The sequence below is a fragment of the Triticum urartu genome, chromosome 6A, assembly GCF_056163025.1.
Source record: "Triticum urartu cultivar PI428250 chromosome 6A, HENAU_Tu73, whole genome shotgun sequence".
In the NCBI taxonomy this organism is placed as follows: Eukaryota; Viridiplantae; Streptophyta; class Magnoliopsida; order Poales; family Poaceae; genus Triticum; species Triticum urartu.
The window spans coordinates 84736314-84754869 of NC_141878.1; the positions used below are offsets into that span (position 1 = coordinate 84736314).

Below are 18556 nucleotides of genomic sequence, written 5' to 3' on the forward strand. Positions count from 1 at the left end.
GGTCTCATCATTACATAACATGTAAGATCAATCAAAACATCAGGTTCTTAACTTATTCCATTCCATCAAATTCAAACCCATCGAAATTGCATCAACTCCTTAGAGGCTTAGATGGTATACTTCTGAGAGACCACCTGATTCCTCTTTCCCTCCTGGCTACCTTGGCCACGGCCCTTCGCAATCCAAGCAGGTGTTTAGGGTGCTCAGGACGTCCGTAACGTCCAGGCATGCCGCCAGGACGTCCGTAACGTCCAGTGCCACGCGCATCATCTCGCCGCAGTACTCCCATATGTAGGGTTCACATTGCAACCTCAAACTTCGATTTAATTCAGTTTATCTTGCATGCTTAAGACGTTCATGAGCATGAACAGGGAGCTTTGTGACATCTATGTTTGAACTGCAATGCTAGTTTAATTACAGATGAGAATATCTTGTTTATTCCTGGAAACAAGCAGCAGAACTACTTATATACACTGGCTTAGCTAGAACCTATTTCAGCATTAATGGACGGACCTTGTCATAAGGTATATTCAAGGAAAACAGGATATATGCAATTGCAAGCACTAGAACTCTAAATGGCAAGAAGATTAAAGCATGCACCATGATCGTTCATTACGGTTCACTTTCAAGATCAAGTTGTAGCTCTGGCCTTCTGCTATCCATTTGCAAGTTCTGTTCTATTTCGGTGTCGGAAATTTTACACTTCAGCGACGGAGCTGAAGTGGTGCTGGCCTCTGTTTTCTCCTCTGGTTTCGGTACCAGAGATTTTCTGGCCTTCTGTTGTTCTAGTATCCGCTGCAAATATCTTGCATGCTCCTCTATGCGCAGTTGTAATTTCCTTTGCACCTGATGGCCAAAACAACAATGTTAACACTGCTGATAAGCTACGAGTTTTTCTGAATATAGTAAGTTCTGTGATGACTAATAAAAACAATTCTTCTTATCAAATAGTAAAGCATAGATTAACCAAGAATGCTGACAAAGGCTTCTGAACTTCATGAGAACTGTTTCTGAACCTATCAGCATCTTCTTATCACACTGTTACCTCTAGTTGCTCATGGAGCTGTTTCTGAACCTCCATTTGCATCCGTAGAGCTTCAGCCATTTGAAAACTCCTACGAAATGGAAATTGATGTGAGTTTTGATGACACTTTTTGTGCATGCCCCTCATGCTAACATAAAAAGAGATAGCAAGTTCTGGAGAAGGAGATACTTCTTTTTGCCAGAATCAATTCCAGATGTTGATTTTGCCTTGTTATCTTCTGAACATGGTCTCTTCACTAGATTAGCATGGAGCCAAAAAAAAAACTTAATGAGAATGACAAAATTACAACTCAAAGCAACTTCATGAGAATGACAAGATTATGAATGAAAACAACTGCCACTATGTCAAATATTCAGAAATTATTTTACACTTAATCTGTATAGATTTTCCCTTCACCTTAGTCGTCTTACCTTCTTTTTTCTCCGGAATATACTTCACATGTCGATAGTTCTGCATTTTGAAATAACAAGTGGTGTATAAGCATCGTAATGTGATGATATGTTTGTGAGTATGCATTTAAAGATATTTGGCCATTTACCTGCAAATGGCTCTTTACGTGAAAGATCGTCAAGCCTTCTACCTTCATAAGCTTCAGCACACCCTTGGGAGTTGCCTCTGCAAGATATGTACATGGAACAAAACATCTAAACGTTGGTTCTATTTTCAAGAAAAAATTAGCCCAAAAATTTAACAGAGTGATCACCCTACTTTCCAGTCCTCCGAGCTTTTTCAGAGCCTCCACAAAACGCTCATGGAGCTCAAGTGTCCATCTCATTCTCGTTTTGCTACATGTTGTTGCTCCAGATGAAGAAGGTGATGAACTCAACTGGACTTTAACCGGAGAACCCCCACTGCGCAGATCCTCATGGTCAGAGGAAGGGGATAGTAGACTAGGTGAGCATTGCGGCGCTATGCCATATATGTCCTAAGCAATGAGTTATATGGAAAATAACTAGTTAAAATCTGAACTTAGCCAAGATAAAGGTGCATGTGAACTCAAGAAGCTAGTTGAAGAAATACTCAGATAATGATGTTAAGTGAAGGATCAACCATGGAACTAAAGGTACTCACATCTAACCGAGGGCTCTCCTCGTTGTCGGTGATGGCAATCCCAAGTTGTTCAGACAATAACTGAAACTCCAGCTGCTCACTGAAATCCATGGAACTGCCTCCTCCACGGAAGCTACTGTCAGAAGCATTGCCGGAGAGGTTAAGGAAGTCCTTGAGATCATGTGAATGTTCATCATGACCTTGACCACCATCGCTGTGATCAGCAGCAAACAACAGAGCAGAGATCGATGACTGCGCAGCTGAAAACTGCTGCTGCTCACATTTAGGAGGATGAGGCAGGAAAGGCAAACCGCTGATTTGCCGGCATAATTTGGAGTTCGTCGGTGACGCCGAGTACATGCTTGCACAGAATGTGGAAGAGCTCGATGAATTCGGGTCTGATAGGTCAGCATATGAGACGCGGGAAATACCATCTGCCGAACTGTAAATTTCAGATTTAGCATTGAACATTTGACGGGCTGAAGGTTGTGGAACATTGCAGGTGTGAGCCATGCTGTCAGGAGCAATGATATCTTTCACAGGAAGTACACTCTGTGTGCTCATTGTGCCCTTGAGAATGATAATCGAGATGGAAAACTTGCTCCAACCCAACCCTGCAGCTTAAATATCCAGTCAAGCAGCATACAAGTTCCAAGTCCTTTCAAATTTCAATATCTAAAATGAAAAATTGTTCAGAAATATGGGTGCAAAAAGTCTAATCTTGTCCAGAGACATCATTATGCAAGAAAAACAAAGCATTACATTTGAATTGGGAGTACTAGGCTGTCAATAGAATGATCCAGATTGACCTAAGAAATATGCTAAAAGAATGTACACAAGGGACATAAGAATATTCCCAGATGATTTAGACCCTTCAACAATAGTCACTCATATTTCAGAGGTAATGATAGTTTGCTTCCTATAATTGCTACGGTCATGTCTGGAACTTCTTTTCACAAACCATGAAATCAAACTCACGTACAGGGAGAGAAAATAGACACTCCCTCCGTTTTTATTTAATCTGGACATTAGTTTTGTCTCAAGTCAAACTTTCTAAACTTTGACCAAGTTTATAAAGAAATTATTGACATATACAATTCCAAATCAATACCGTTAGATTCATCACTGGCTATATTTTGACATCAGATGTTTTTGTTATTGTGAATGTTCCTATTGTTTTCTATAAACTTGTGGAACTTTATAAATTTTCACTTGGGACAAATAGATGGATGCACTTATGCAAATTTTAGAAAATATATAAACCCAGTGCCAAACTTGACTGATCTTCTTCTGCTAGGGAAGATTTAAGCTACCAAAACCTGGCCGGGGCTATCCCCTTTTCGAAAAAAGGTACTCCTACCAAAACTTGATGACAGTTCCTTCCCATAAGCAGGACAAAATGAAAACGCAGAAATCAAAAGGGCACATGAAACACGACACAAGAAATGGGCAAATTTCCTTTGCCGCGGGGAGAGAGCGCAGATGAGCCATTAACATCCCAAATCAACAAGAACACAAAGCAGAATTACTCTATTTGGCAAGGAGAAGAGCACAACTAGGACTGGATCAGTGCCGAGAAATCCATGGGAATGCAGATGTAAGCTTCATTTCTTATCTGAAATTCCAAGAGGACTCTGGTCTCTGGAAGAGGAAGAGATTCAGAGCCAAGTCAGCCGCCAATCCTCCTCTGACTTCCTCCGTCTTCTCTCTCTCCGTGTTCGTCCAGAAGCTCCCTGTGTGTCTCTCTCTCGCTATAAATTAAGCCTGTCTCCTACCTATTCGGTGCACCATCTTAATTGGACGCTTGATTGCCTTGGCCGCCTTCTCACAACTCTGTGGAGTTAGTTAACAATATGCAGCTGCTTTCTCTTGCCTTTGCTGCCGCTATGCTCTTTCTTACTTGTGGTACTGTCCAAGGTTTGTTTATCTGTCGCCACATTTTAATCATGCATGCAGGCCGGTATGGTACCCGGGTTTTTTCCCGAATAACTTTTTTTTGTAGGTTTATTTTACGAGGAAAAAAGAAGAGCAATCCTATCTAAGTTGATGTCATTTGCGAGTTGAGTTTTTCTATCCGAGCAATATTTGTACTACCAAGTTTTGTCAACTTACTTAACTTCTGAACAAAGCAACATGTTGACCTGATCATACGGACTGCACGGAGCAGTCGCTTGTGTTGTGAGACCACTTGTAGTTGGCCAACTTATTACAGTATTACATCTACTTGATGATGTGACGCAAATTAAATGTAAAGAGAGAAGGAAGCCGTATCATCCTGAACCAACGTGCTGGGCAGCAGGCGCAACCTACAAGGTACAGTATTAGGCTAGTCACAAATTTTTTATTACCTTTCTACAAGTAATACTATTGCTGGAACGAACAGCATTAGTTTTGCAAGAAGCACGGCGGGGGCTCGTCGTGGTCCTGCATGAGTGTGGTGTGCGTGATCCGTTGGCGATCGACATTACTTGGGCAATAATTTCTCCCTGGGAAAATAGGTGGCCTGAGAAATAGCATATCAAAAGAAATGCATTGACGGAGATGAACGCGGTGCGCTCCTGCGACTCCAGCGGCGTCGCTCCCCCGGTCGCGGGGCTGCCCTCCGGCGCGCCCCTTGCCGGCTCCGTCGCCTCCCCTCCCTCCGCGCCTCCCTCCCCGTCGCCGGCGTCTGCGGCGTCATCCGTCCTGCCGCCCTCCCCGCCCGCTCCCGCGCCCGTGCCCCGCATCCGGTGGGCCGATTTTGCGGACGACGAGCCGTTCCCCCTCTCCCGTTGCTCCCCGTTGCGCCGCCTAGCCTGGTCGGGCCGGTGGCTCAGCCCCCCACGAGAGGGGTTCTGCCGCCGGCTCGCGGCAGGTGCGGTCGCCGCAGCCGCCCTTGAGCTCGTCTCGGGCATCTGGCATGCAAGGCCGGAGCTTGCGGGGTGGGGATGCTCGCCGCCGCCGTGCCCGTTCGTGGGGCGTGGCCGGCCGCTCGGACCGCGGCTCCGCTCGCGCTTCCTGGCGCCGCCCGCCGTCGGCGCGGTTGGAGCTTGCCCCGACATCGCCTCCGTCGAGGTGTGTCCGGTGACCCGCGTCTCGCCCTTTCGTCCATTCATCGCTTCGTTTGGGTCTTCTTCCCTCCGCGTCCGTGTTCCCCCCCCCGGCGCCTGCCAATAGGGGGGAAACCCTACGGCTCGCTCCTCCCCGACGCCTGCTGGGCCTCGCCGCGTCCAGCCGGGGCATCCTGGGCCGCGGCCCGGCCCATCTGGAGTCCGCGCCCGCTGGGCCGCCTTCGCCTCGGCTGGGCCTGACCGCGCTAGCTGGGCTGCTTCGGTGCCCTAGGCCCACGTCCCCGGCCGGCTCGATCTGGTTTTCGAGGGGATACCCGATCGCTCCTCTCCTTCCCCTGCCGCCACCCTTGCTTTCCCCCCAACCGCAACCTTCTCCCCACCCGCCCTCCTCCCTGCCACCCCCCGCTGCGTGCTCGTCCTCGCACCCTCGCCCGCTGCTGCTGTCGGCCATGCGCCATTGGAACGACGGCGAGCCGCGGCCGAAGCAGGGGTCGGACGACCGCCGCGAGCCCCGCCGGCCATCGCCTGACGCGCTGCGCCGCGAGGAGGAGCTGTGTCGGGAGCTGCGCGAGCTCCACGACGGCCAGCGCGATGACCGGCGTTCGCCGGCCTGCCATGACGATCGGGGCCGATCACGCTCTCCCCGGGCTGCCACCTCGGGCGACTGGCGGTCCTGCCGCCGTTCGCCCTTCCCCCCGCCTCGACGTGGCCGCTCTTCGTCCCCACCGCGCTCGTCGATCCCTGTTGCGTCCCGCCCCCCTGTTCAGCCTACTGCTACGGCGCCGCGGAAGTCCCGCCCCACGTCGCTTCGACCTCGGTGCCGGCCCCTTCGGCCGCCCCGGGCTCCGGCCCGTCCCGCGGTTGTTAGGGTCCGGCCAAGAAGAAGCGCCGCGGGCAGGGGCGGGGCGCCCCCGCTTCGCTCCCCCCGGTGGCTCTGGGCTCTGCCCCACCTCCGGGCCCGGTCTCCAACCTACCTCGCCCCTCGTGCTTCAATTGCGGGGTGGCGGGGCACTCGCAAGTCAGCCGCGTCAACCTCCAGTGTTGCTACATTTGCCAGGACCCCGGCCATCCCGCCCTGCTTTGTGTTGCTCGCCTTGTGACGTCGGAGCTCATGATGTATGGCCACGGGATTGAGGGGCTGGGCTTCTTCCACCTCGAGGTCCCCGATCTCCCCCCACCCACCCCCTCCCTTCAGGCGATCGTCACTGTGGTCGATGGGGTGGCCTCTCCGGAGATGATTGAGGCCGAGCTCAACCACCTCTATCGCTGCCGGTGGGACTAGCTGGCTACCCCTACGGCCGGTCACATCTTCATCGTGGTCTTCCCCAACTCCGTCAGCTACGGGTACGCTACGCGTAGTGGCCGGATCACTCTCGCCCTCAACCAGCTTGTCGTCGGCATCACCGAGCCGATCCTCGACGCCCCTGCGGTGGCTGTGCTGGATACCACCTGGCTGCTTGTGGGTGGCCTCCCCGACATCGCCAGGTCCGAGCTCGTCATCCTCCAGATGCCCAGGATCTTGGGCAAGGTGGTGGTGGTGGACGAGCTCTCCCTTCGTAAGGAGGAGGAGGTCTGGGTCAAGGTCAAGTGCTTAGACTCCTCCAAGCTTCACGTCACCGTCCGTGTTTTCTTCAACGACCAGGGCTACGACCTCCGCATCGCCCCCGAGCCCCCCAACCACGTCGGCCGTCCCTGCTTCACCGACGATGGACCTCCTGGCGGCATCCCGGGGGCCGGTGGCGACTACCACGGTCGCCACCACCCGTGTTCCCGCCGGTCGAAGGACGGGGAGGGGTCGGATGACTCGCCCTCTCGGCGGCGTCCCGCTCGCCATCTCATCCGGCCGACGGCGGCCACGGGCGCCAGGTCGCGTCGGGTCCCCTTCCCCTGGCTCCCCACGGCCCGGTGGCCGAGTCCCCTGCCGCCAGTGACGCTTCTAGCGTGGGCTTGGTCGTCTGACCCGCCTCCTCTCCACGCTCCCCCGTCTCCAACGCTCCAGATGGGTCGGCTCTGGACCTGGTTCTCCTCCCCACGGGACCGGCGGTCCAGGACCCGCCCTCGCCGCTCGCCGGGGCATGGAGGCCTCCCCTACCTCCTCCCCTGGTGCCACCCCCGTCGTCGCCCCGTCGGCTCCCCTGCCGTCTCCGGCCGCGGCCCGGATGGCTCTCGTCGATGAGTCTGCTCCATCGCCGTCATCCCCAACAAAGCTGTCGTCTTCCTCTACGACCCCGGCTCTCCAGCTCCTCCCCACTGCGGTCTCTGGCCTGGAGGGGGAGTCCCAGATGACCACCCCCTTGGCTGCCCCGCCTCCGCCTCCCCGCGTCGTGACCTTCTCTTGGCGCGCCCGTTCGGCCTCCTCTCCGGCGACTGCCTCGCGCCGGAGCGCTCGGTTGGACGCGGCGCGCCCGGAGGGGAGCCCGGCGCTGCCCATCCGCGAGCGGGCGGAGCTTCGTGCTGCGGCACGGAATCTGGAGCCAGGTACCCCTTCAGTCCCCCCCTCGGCAGCTACTTGTTCCTTCTCTGCTCTTGAATCGGTGCCTCTTGGGAACCTTGTGAAGATCGCAACTGATTCCGCGATTATCTTTAGAGGGAAGGTTGGCCCCCCATTAGCCCAGATCGTGGCCATTAGGGCGCGCGAGATCCTCGATGGGAAGCTAGCTGAGGCTAGAGCATCTCTGCTCTCGCCCCCCGGCTCGACCTCCGAGTCGGCGAAGCCCATGCCTCCCCCTCCTCGGAGGATTGGTGGAATCCCACCTCTGGCCACCTCTGAGCTTCGGGGTCGTACCCGTTCTAGGACTGCCGCTCTCCGCGCCCAAAGCGCATCTCGTGTCCTGGGGTCAAGCAGCCCCTCAATGGTTGCGTGATGCGTGCCCTCTTCTGAAACATCCGCGGCTTCGGCCATGACGGCCGCCGCCGCCAACTCATCGAGTACATCCGGGACGAACACATTGATATTGTGGCCATTCAGGAGACCATGCGTACGAATTTCTCCCTCCCTGAGCTTGACCGCCTTAGTTCCCACCTTTTCGCCTGGCATTGGCTCCCTTTTAGTGGGACCGCGGGCCACTCCGGTGGCATCCTGCTAGGTGTGAAGGATGCCACCTTCGAGGTGGGCAGTATGGACCGGGGTCAGTTCTTTAGCATGGAGATTTTTGAGCGCTCCATTAACTTCAAGTGGGAGGTCATTATTGTTTACGGCCCTGCCGACCACAGCTGCTCCACCTCCTTCCTCGAGGAGCTCAACAGGAAGGTGTCGGCTGCCTCTCTGCCGGTTGTGATGGGGGTGATTTTAATCTCCTTAGGTGCGCGGAGGACAAGAGCAATGCTAACGTCAACTTTGCTCTGATGCAAATGTTCAACGATTGCATTGCCGATCTTGGCCTCCGTGAGATTGACCGGGTTGGTGCCAGGTTCACCTGGACCAACCGCCAGACATCCCCGACCCAGTCCGTCCTGGACCGGGTCCTAGTTTCTCCGGAATGGGACCTCCGTTGCTCCCTTGCCTCCCTCCGGGCCATCACTCAGATTGGCTCCGATCACGTCCCCCTCCTCCTTTCCTCCACCGACGAGCGCCCACCGCTCCCCCCTTGATTCCGGTTTGAGACATTTTGGCTGTCCCAGGCTGGCTTCATCGACGCGGTCAGTGCGTTCTGGTTGGAGACTCGCGCCCTCTCGCAGTCTCCTCCTCGCCCTTCCTCCGCTGTCGACTCTTGGCACGCCTGCGCCAAGCGTGGTCGGCAGCTCATGAAGGGGTGGGGCGCCAACCTGGGGCGCGACCTCCGCGAGTGTAAGAAGGCCCTGCTGTCGGCGATCCAAGCCCTGGACCTGCGCGCTGATGCTACCGGCCTCTCTCCCGAGGAGTGGCTCTCCCGCTACGACTTGGAAGATCAGCTCTCTGTCATCTACGATGATGAAGAGGCCTACTGGCTTTTGCGTGGTGCTCAGAAATGGGTCTTGAAGGGCGACGCGAATACGGATTATTTCCAGGCCATTGCTAATGGGCGTCATAGGCGCAACACCATCCCTCTCCTTTGGGATGGTCCGACTCTCTTGCAGTCCCCCCGGGACATTAGGTCCCACGTCGACGGCTTCTATAGGGCCCTGTTCACGGCCGCTCCTCGGAGCGGCTTATCTTTGGCGCTTGACTGCTGGTTCGGTCGCCAACTTGTTTCTGAACTTGAGAACGCGGCCCTGATGGCCCCCTTCTCAGAGGATGAGGTCTGGGCCGCCATCAAAGGCATGAATCCTACCTCGGCCCCTGGCCCGTATGGCCTTCCAGTCAAGTTCTTCGAAAGCTTCTGGAATGTGATCAAGCTGGAGGTCATGGCCATCTTCGACGAGTTCTATGTTGGGTCCCTCGATCTTGGGCGCCTTAATTACGAGACGATCTCGCTCATTCCCAAGGTCCCTGGCGCCTCTGACATCCGTCAGTTTCGCCCAATCACGGTGATCAACGTGATCTTCCGGATTCTGGCAAAAGGTTACGCCAATAGGTTGACCCTGCTCGCGGACCAGATCACTCACCCCAACCAATCGGCTTCCATCCAAGGCCGTTATATTCTGGATGGGGTGATGGTCCTTCACAAAGTCCTCCATGAGGTCCGCTCCAAACACCTCAAGGCGGCCTTCCTGAAGATCGATTTCCATAAGGCCTATGACACTGTTAGCTGGACCTTCCTTCGGGAAGTCCTTCTGCGAAAAGGCTTTGATGACCGTTGGGTGACGCAGGTTATGCAAATGGTCTCGTGTGGGCACACCGCCCTCAACATCAATGGGGAGATCGGTCCCTACTTCCCCGCTTTCTGTGGAGTGAGGCAGGGCGACCCATTCTCCACATTCCTGTTTAATATGGTGGTCGATGCTCTTGCGGCCATTCTGGATAAGGCCAAGGCCGCAGGCTGATACGTCTCCAACGTATCTATAATTTTTGATTGCTCTATGCTATATTATCTACTGTTTTGGGCAATATTGGGCTTTATTTTCCACTTTTATATTATTTTTGGGACTAACCTATTAACCGGAGGCCCAGCCCAGATTTGCTGTTTTATGCCTATTTCAGTGTTTCGAAGAAAAGGAATATCAAACGGAGTCGAAACGGAACGAAATCAACTGGAGAAGTTATTTTTGGAAGGAAACCTACCGGATAGACTTGGACCCTACGTCAGAAGATGAAGGAGGAGCTCACGAGGGTAGGGGGCGTGCCCCCTGCCTCGTGGCCCCCCCTTCAGTCCACCGACGTACTCCTTTCACCCATATATATCCACGTATCCTAAAACTTCCAGAACAGAAAATAGATCGGGAGTTCCGCCGCCAGAAGCCTCCGTAGCCACCAAAAGCCAATCTAAACCCGTTCCGGCACCCTGCCGGAGGGGGCAATCCCTCTCCAATGTCCATCTTCTGAAGGAAATATGCCCTAGAGGCAATAATAAAGCTATTATTTATTTCCTTATATCATGATAAATGTTTATTATTCATGCTAGAATTGTATTAACCGGAAACATAATACATGTGTGAATACATAGACAAACAGAGTGTCACTAGTATGCCTCTACTTGACTAGCTCGTTGATCAAAGATGGTTATGTTTCCTAACCATAGACATGAGTTGTTATTTGATTAACGGGATCACATCATTAGGAGAATGATGTGATTGACTTGACCCATTCTGTTAGCATAGCACTTGATCGTTTAGTTTGTTGCTATTGCTTCCTTCATGACTTATACATGTTCCTATGACTATGAGATTATGCAACTCCCGTTTACCGGAGGAACACTTTGTGTGCCACCAAACGTCACAACATAACTGGGTGATTATAAAGGTGCTCTACAGGTGTCTCCGATTAGGATTTGTCACTCCGATTTTCGGAGAGGTATCTCTGGGCCCTCTCGGTAATGCACATCACTTAAGCTTTGCAAGCATTGCAACTAATGAGTTAGTTGCAGGATGATGTATTACGGAACGAGTAAAGAGACTTGCCGGTAACGAGATTGAACTAGGTATTGAGATACCGATGATCGAATCTCGGGCAAGTAACATACTGATGACAAAGGGAACAACGTATGTTGTTATGCGGTCTGACCGATAAAGATCTTCGTAGAATATGTGGGAGCCAATATGAGCATCCAGGTTCCGCTATTGGTTATTGACCGGAGACGTGTCTCGGTCATGTCTACATTGTTCTCGAACCCGTAGGGTCCGCACGCTTAAGGTTTCGATGACAGTTATATTATGAGTTTATGAGTTTTGATGTACCGAAGGAGTTCGGAGTCCCGGATGAGATCGGGGACATGATGAGGTGTCTCGAAATGGTCGAGACGTAAAGATCGATATATTGGACGACTATATTCGGACATCGGAAAGGTTCCGAGAGATTCGGGTATTTTTCGGAGTACCGGAGAGTTACGGGAATACGTATTGGGCCTTATTGGGCCATACGGGAAAGAAGGAAAAGGGCCTCAAGGGTGGCCGCACCCCTCCCCTTGGTCTGGTCCGAATTGGACTAGGGAAGGGGGGCGCCCCCTTCCTTCCTTCTCCTTTTCCCTTCCTCTTTTCCTATTCCATATGGGAGGTGGAATCCTACTAGGACTAGGGAGTCCTAGTAGGACTCCACACTTGGCGCGCCCCCTCCTAGGGCCGGCCTCCTCCTCCCTTGCTCCTTTATATACGGGTGCAGGGGGCACCCCAAAGACACAACAATTGATCATTGAGATCTATTAGCCATGTGCGGTGCCCTCCTCCACCATAATCCTTGATAATATTGTAGCGGTGCTTAGGCGAAGCCCTGCGACGGTAGAACATCAAGATCGTCACCACACCGTCGTGCTGACGGAACTCTTCCCCGACATTCTGCTGGATCGGAGTCCGGGGATCGTCATCGAGCTGAACGTGTGCTAGAACTCGGAGGTGCCGTAGTTTCCGTGCTTGATCGGTCGGGCCGTGAAGACGTACGACTACATCAACCGCGTTGTGATAACGCTTCCGCTTCCGGTCTACGAGGGTACGTTGACAACACTCTCCCCTCTCGTTGCTATGCATCATCGAGGGAGTCCTAGATTAGGGGGTGTCCGGATGGCCGGACTATACCTTCAGCCGGACTCCTGGACTATGAAGATACAAGATTGAAGACTTCATCCCGTGTCCGGAAGGGACTTTCCTTGGCGTGGAAGGCAAGCTTGGCGATACGGATATGTAGATATCCTACCATTGTAACCGACTTTGTGTAACCCTAACCCTCTCTGGTGTCTATATAAACCAGAGGGTTTTAGTCCATAGGACGACATACACAACAACAATCATACCATAGGCTAGCTTCTAGGGTTTAGCCTCTCCGATCTCGTGGTAGATCTACTCTTGTACTACCCATATCATCAATATTAATCAAGCAGGACGTAGGGTTTTACCTCCATCGAGAGGGCCCGAACCTGGGTAAAACTTCGTTTCCCTTGCCTCCTGTTACCATCCGGCCTAGACGCACAGTTCGGGACCCCCTACCCGAGATTCGCTGGTTTTGACACCGACATTGGTGCTTTCATTGAGAGTTCCTCTGTGTCGTCGCCGTCAGGCTCGATGGCTCCTACGATCATCAATAGCGATGCAGTCCAGGGTGAGACCTTCCTCCCCAGGCAGATCTTCGTCTTCGGTGGCTTCGCACTGCGGGCCAATTCACTTGGCCATCTGGAGCAGATCGAAAGCTACGCCCCTGGCCGTCAGGTCAGATTTGGAAGTTTAAACTACACGGCTGACATCCGCGGAGACTTGATCTTTGACGGATTCGAGCCACTGCCGAGTGCGCCGCACTGTCACGACGAGCATGATCTAGCTCTGCCGCCGAACAGTGCCCTGGAGGCCGCACCCGCATCGGCTTCGACCCTTAATTCGGAGCCAACTGCATCGATCGAGGATGGGTGGTTGGACGCCGCCTCGGGGGCTGCGATCCAACGGCAATCGAGCCGAACACCAGCCCCGCACTCTGCGAGACTCGTGACTCCAAGGAGCTGGACTCCTCTCCGGACTCCGAACCCTTCGCGCCCCTGCAGATCGAATCCGATTGGGCGCCGATCATGGGGTTTACTGCCGCGGACATCTTTCAGCACTCGCCTTTCGGCGATATTCTGAAGACACTAAAGTCTCTCTCTTTATCAGGAGAGCCCTGGCCGGACTATGGTCAGCAAGGTTGGGATACGGACGATGAAGAAATTCAAAGCCCACCCACCACCCACTTTGTAGCCACTGTCGACGATTTAACCGACATGCTCGACTTCGACTCCGAAGACATCGATGGTATGGATGCCGATGAAGGAGACGATGAAGAACCAGCGCCTATTGGGCCCTGGAACACCACCTCATCACATGACGTATACATGGTGGACGCACCAAAAGATGACGACGAGGAGCAGAAGGACGCACCGAAGGCTTGTTCCCTCGAAAAGCAGTCAAAGCGGCGACGCAAGCGCCGCCCCAAATCCAACCTCGACAGGAATAGCGATCACACAGACCCAGCGCTGGAGCAGGGCGAACCGCTGCCGGACAACGGCAATCCGGATAATCAAACCGAACAAACAAATTCTATCAAGGATAATGGTCCGGACGACATAACGCCGGACAGGCACCCGGAGGAGCAGAATGCCCGTAAAAAGCTTGTTGCCACCGCGAGGAGTCTTAAAAAGCAGAAGCAAAGGCTCAAGGCCGCGCAAGACACACTCCAAATCAGATGGAGTAAAATACTCAACACAACATCAAGGTACGGCGACAATCGCCCCTCCAAGAGCTACCCAAAGCGGAAGCTGCTCCCCGAATTCGATGAGGAGGCCTCAGACCCCCCACAACCAAATATCAAAGTAGCCACCTGGTCGGATAGACGACCCCTCTACCAACACAGAGCGGCATACAACGCCACTCACAATACAACACACGACCCATGCGAGGGCTCGCACCCAAAGGATGGTGCAACAACATCCATCTATGGACCACGCAAGCGCGCCCCAGCATACAATGCAACACAACAAACATCCGAACAACGCAGTACACCCAGCTACAGGGGTGCTGCACACCCCCTATGTTTCACCGATGAGGTTCTGGACCATGAATTTCCAGAGGGATTCAAGCCCGTAAACATAGAGGCATACGACGGAACAACAGACCCTGGGGTCTGGATTGAGGACTATATCCTTCATATCCATATGGCTCGAGGAGATGATCTCCACGCCATCAAGTACTTACCCCTCAAGCTCAAAGGGCCAGCTCGTCACTGGCTCAAAGGCCTCCCCAAAAGCTCCATTGGAAGTTGGGAAGAGCTCGAAGACGCCTTTCGGGCAAATTTTCAAGGGATTTATGTCCGACCTCCGGACGTGGACGATTTGAGTCATATAACTCAACAGCTCGGAGAGTCAGCCCGAAAGCTTTGGAACATGTTTCTTACTAAAAAGAACCAGATTATTGACAGTCCGGATGCCGAAGCCTTGGCAGCTTTCAAGCATAGCGTCCGCGATGAATGGCTCGCCAGACACCTCGGCCAAAATAAGCCGAGAACGATGGCCGCATTAACTAACCTCATGACCCGCTTTTGCGCGGGTGAGGACAACTGGCTAGCCAGATGCAGCACCACCGACCCTAGTACATCTGAAGTTAGAGATGGAAACGGGAAATCACAGCGCAACAACAATAACAAACGCCGGAATAAAGAAGAAAGCACGAAGGGCACGGCAGTAAATGCCAGATTCAAAAGCTCTCGGCCAGGTTAAAAGCCGCCCCCTAAAGGCACCAGGGATGAACTGTCCAGCCTCAACAAAATTCTGGACCAAGTATGTCAGATCCATAGTACCCCTGGTAAACCTGCTAATCATACCCACAGAGAATGTTGGGTCTTCAAGCAGTCCAGCAAGCTCAACGCCGTACACAAGGGGGAGGATACACCAAGTGAAGACGAGGACGAGACTCCCAAGCAAGACACGGGGGAACAAAAGAAATTTCCACCAGAAGTCAAAACAGTAAACGTGTTACACGTGATCAAGGGAAAAAACAACACGACACTCCCAGGAAAATATACCCAAGTGCCTGTCACCGTGAAGTCCTGCCACTGGTCGTCTCAACCGATCACTTTCGACCATCGCGATTACTCAACAAGTATCCGACACGTAGGATGGGCTGCCCTGGTATTAGACCCAGTAATTAGCGGATATCACTTCACACGAGTCTTGATGGACGGCGGCAGCAGCCTAAACCTAATATATCAGGATACAATCCGCGGGATGGGGTTAGTGTTGGGGAACGTTGCAGAAAACAAAAATTTTCCTACGGTTTCACCAAGATCCATCTAGGAGTTCATCTAGCAACGAGTGATCGGATTGCATCTACATACCTTTGTAGATCACGCGCGGAAGCGTTCAAAGAACGGGGATGAGGAAGGCGTACTCGACGTGATCCAAATCACCGGAGATCCTAGCGCCGAACGGACGGCACCTCCGCGTTCAACACACGTACGGTCAGCGTAACGTCTCCTCCTTCTTGATCCAGCAAGGGGGAAGGAGAGGTTGAGGAAGATGGCTCCAGCAGCAGCACGACGGCGTAGTGGTGGTGGAGCTGCAGTACTCCGGCAGGGCTTCGCCAAGCTCTATGGAGGAGGAGGATGTGTTGGAGAGGGAGAGGGAGGCACCAAAGGCAAAGGTAAGAAGTCCTCCTTCCCCCCCACTATATATAGGAGGGCCTAGGGGGGGCGCCGGCCCTAGGAGATGCAATCTCCTAGGGGGCGGCGGCCAAGGGAGGAATCCCTCCTCCCCAAGGCACCTAGGAGGTGCCTTCCCCCTTTGGGACTCATCCCTTCCTTATCTCTTGGCGCATGGGCCTCTTGGGGCTGGTGCCCTTGGCCCATATGGGCCAAGGCGCACCCCCTACAGCCCATGTGCCCCCCCCGGGGCAGGTGGCCCCACCCGGTGGACCCCCGGGACCCTTCCGGTGGTCCCGGTACAATACCGGTGACCCCGAAACTTGTCCCGACGGTCGAAATAGCACTTCCTATATATAATTCTTTACCTCCAGACCATTCCGGAACTCCTCGTGATGTCCGGGATCTCATCCGGGACTCCGAACAACATTCGGGTTACTGCATATACATATCCCTACAACCCTAGCATCACCGAACCTTAAGTGTGTAGACCCTACGGGTTCGGGAGACATGTAGACATGACCGAGATCGCTCTCCGGTCAATAACCAACAGCGGGATCTGGATACCCATGTTGGCTCCCACATGCTCCTCGATGATATCATCGGATGAACCACGATGTCAAGGATCCAAGCAACCCCGTATACAATTCCCTTTGTCAATCGGTATGCTACTTGCCCGAGATTCGATCGTCGGTATCCCAATACCTTGTTCAATCTCGTTACCGGCAAGTCACTTTACTCGTACCGTAATGGATGATCCCGTGACCAGACACTTGGTCACTTTGAGCTCATAATGATGATGCATTACCGAGTGGGCCCAATGATACCTCTCCGTCATACGGAGTGACAAATCCCAGTCTTGATCCGTGTCAACCCAACAGACACTTTTGGAGATACCCGTAGTATACCTTTATAGTCACCCAGTTACGTTGTGACGTTTGGTACACCCAAAGCACTCCTACGGTATCCGGGAGTTACACGATCTCATGGTCTAAGGAAAAGATACTTGACATTGGAAAAACTCTAGCAAACGAACTATACGATCTTATGCTATGTTTAGGATTGGGTCTTGTCCATCACATCATTCTCCTAATGATGTGATCTCGTTATCAATGACATCCAATGTCCATAGTTAGGAAACCATGATTATCTGTTGATCAACGAGCTAGTCAACTAGAGGCTTACTAGGGACATGTTGGTGTCTATTATTCACACATGTATTACGATTTCCGGATAACACAATTATAGCATGAATAAAGACAATTATCATGAACAAGGAAATATAATAATAATGCTTTTATTATTGCCTCTAGGGCATATTTCCAACAGTCTCCCACTTGCACTAGAGTCAATAATCTAGTTACATTGTGATGAATCGAACACCCATGGAATTCTGGTGTTGATCATGTTTTGCTCTAGGGAGAGGTTTAGTCAATGGATCTGCTACATTCAGGTCCGTATGTACTTTACAAATATCTATGTCTCCATCTTGAACATTTTCACGAATGGAGTTGAAGCGACGCTTGATGTGCCTGGTCTTCTTGTGAAACCTGGGCTCCTTGGCAAGTGCAATAGCTCCAGTGTTGTCACAGAAGAGTTTGATTGGCCCCGACGCATTGGGTATGACTCCTAGGTCGGTGATGAACTCCTTCACCCAAATTGCTTCATGCGCTGCCTCCGAGGCTGCCATGTACTCCGCTTCACATGTAGATCCCGCCACGACGCTCTGCTTGCAACTGCACCAGCTTACTGCCCCACCATTCAAAATATACACGTATCCGGTTTGTGACTTAGAGTCATCCAGATCTGTGTCGAAGCTAGCGTCGACGTAACCCTTTACGACGAGCTCTTCGTCACCTCCATAGACGAGAAACATTTCCTTAGTCCTTTTCAGGTACTTCAGGATATTCTTGACCGCTGTCCAGTGTTCCTTGCCGGGATTACTTTGGTACCTTCCTACCAAACTCACGGCAAGGTTTACATCAGGTCTGGTACACAGCATGGCATACACAATAGAACCTATGGCTGAGGCATAGGGGATGACACTCATCTCTTCTATATCTTCTGCCGTGGTCGGACATTGAGCTGAGCTCAATTTCACACCTTGCAACACAGGCAAGAACCCCTTCTTAGACTGATCCATATTGAACTTCTTCAATATCTTATCAAGGTATGTGCTTTGTGAAAGACCTATGAGGCATCTTGATCTATCTCTATAGATCTTGATCCCTAATATATATGCAGCTTCTCCAAGGTCCTTCATTGAAAAACTCTTATTCAAGTAGGCCTTAATGTTGTCCAAGAGTTCTATATCATTTCCCATCAAAAGTATGTCATCTACATATAATATGAGAAATGCCACAGAGCTCCCACTCACTTTCTTGTAAACACAGGCTTCTCCATAAGTCTGCGTAAACCCAAACGCTTTGATCATCTCATCAAAGCGAATGTTCCAACTCCGAGATGCTTGCACCAGCCCATAAATCGAGCGTTGGAGCTTGCATACCTTGTCAACATTCTTAGGATCGACAAAACCTTCCGGCTGCATCATATACAATTCTTCCTTAAGGAAACCATTAAGGAATGCCGTTTTGACGTCCATTTGCCATATCTCATAATCATAGAATGCGGCAATCGCTAACATGATTCGGACGGACTTCAGCTTCGCTACCAGTGAGAAAGTCTCATCGTAGTCAACTCCTTGAACTTGTCGATAACCCTTAGCGACAAGCCGAGCTTTATAGATGGTCA

General features: G+C 52.2%; 1 protein-coding gene across 2 annotated transcripts; it reads right to left on the reverse strand.

The window, feature by feature from the left end:
* Window positions 1-391: 391 nt before the first annotated feature.
* LOC147964113 (protein PHOSPHATE STARVATION RESPONSE 3-like) lies at window positions 392-4010 on the reverse strand. 2 transcript variants are annotated; one of them, XM_087526730.1, is made up of 7 exons: window positions 2117-4006; window positions 1754-1970; window positions 1584-1660; window positions 1456-1495; window positions 1214-1280; window positions 1046-1115; window positions 392-846 (listed from the first exon to the last, which is right to left on the reverse strand). In XM_087526730.1, exons 1-7 carry the CDS (start codon window positions 2657-2659, stop codon window positions 613-615), a joined length of 1248 nt encoding a protein of 415 aa, XP_087382856.1. In that variant the 5' UTR covers window positions 2660-4006; the 3' UTR covers window positions 392-612. The 2 variants fall into 2 exon arrangements, with proteins under 2 accessions (XP_087382856.1, XP_087382855.1); XM_087526729.1 differs by having other exon boundaries at window positions 1584-1970; window positions 2117-4010.
* Between the last annotated feature and the right edge of the window lie 14546 nt (window positions 4011-18556).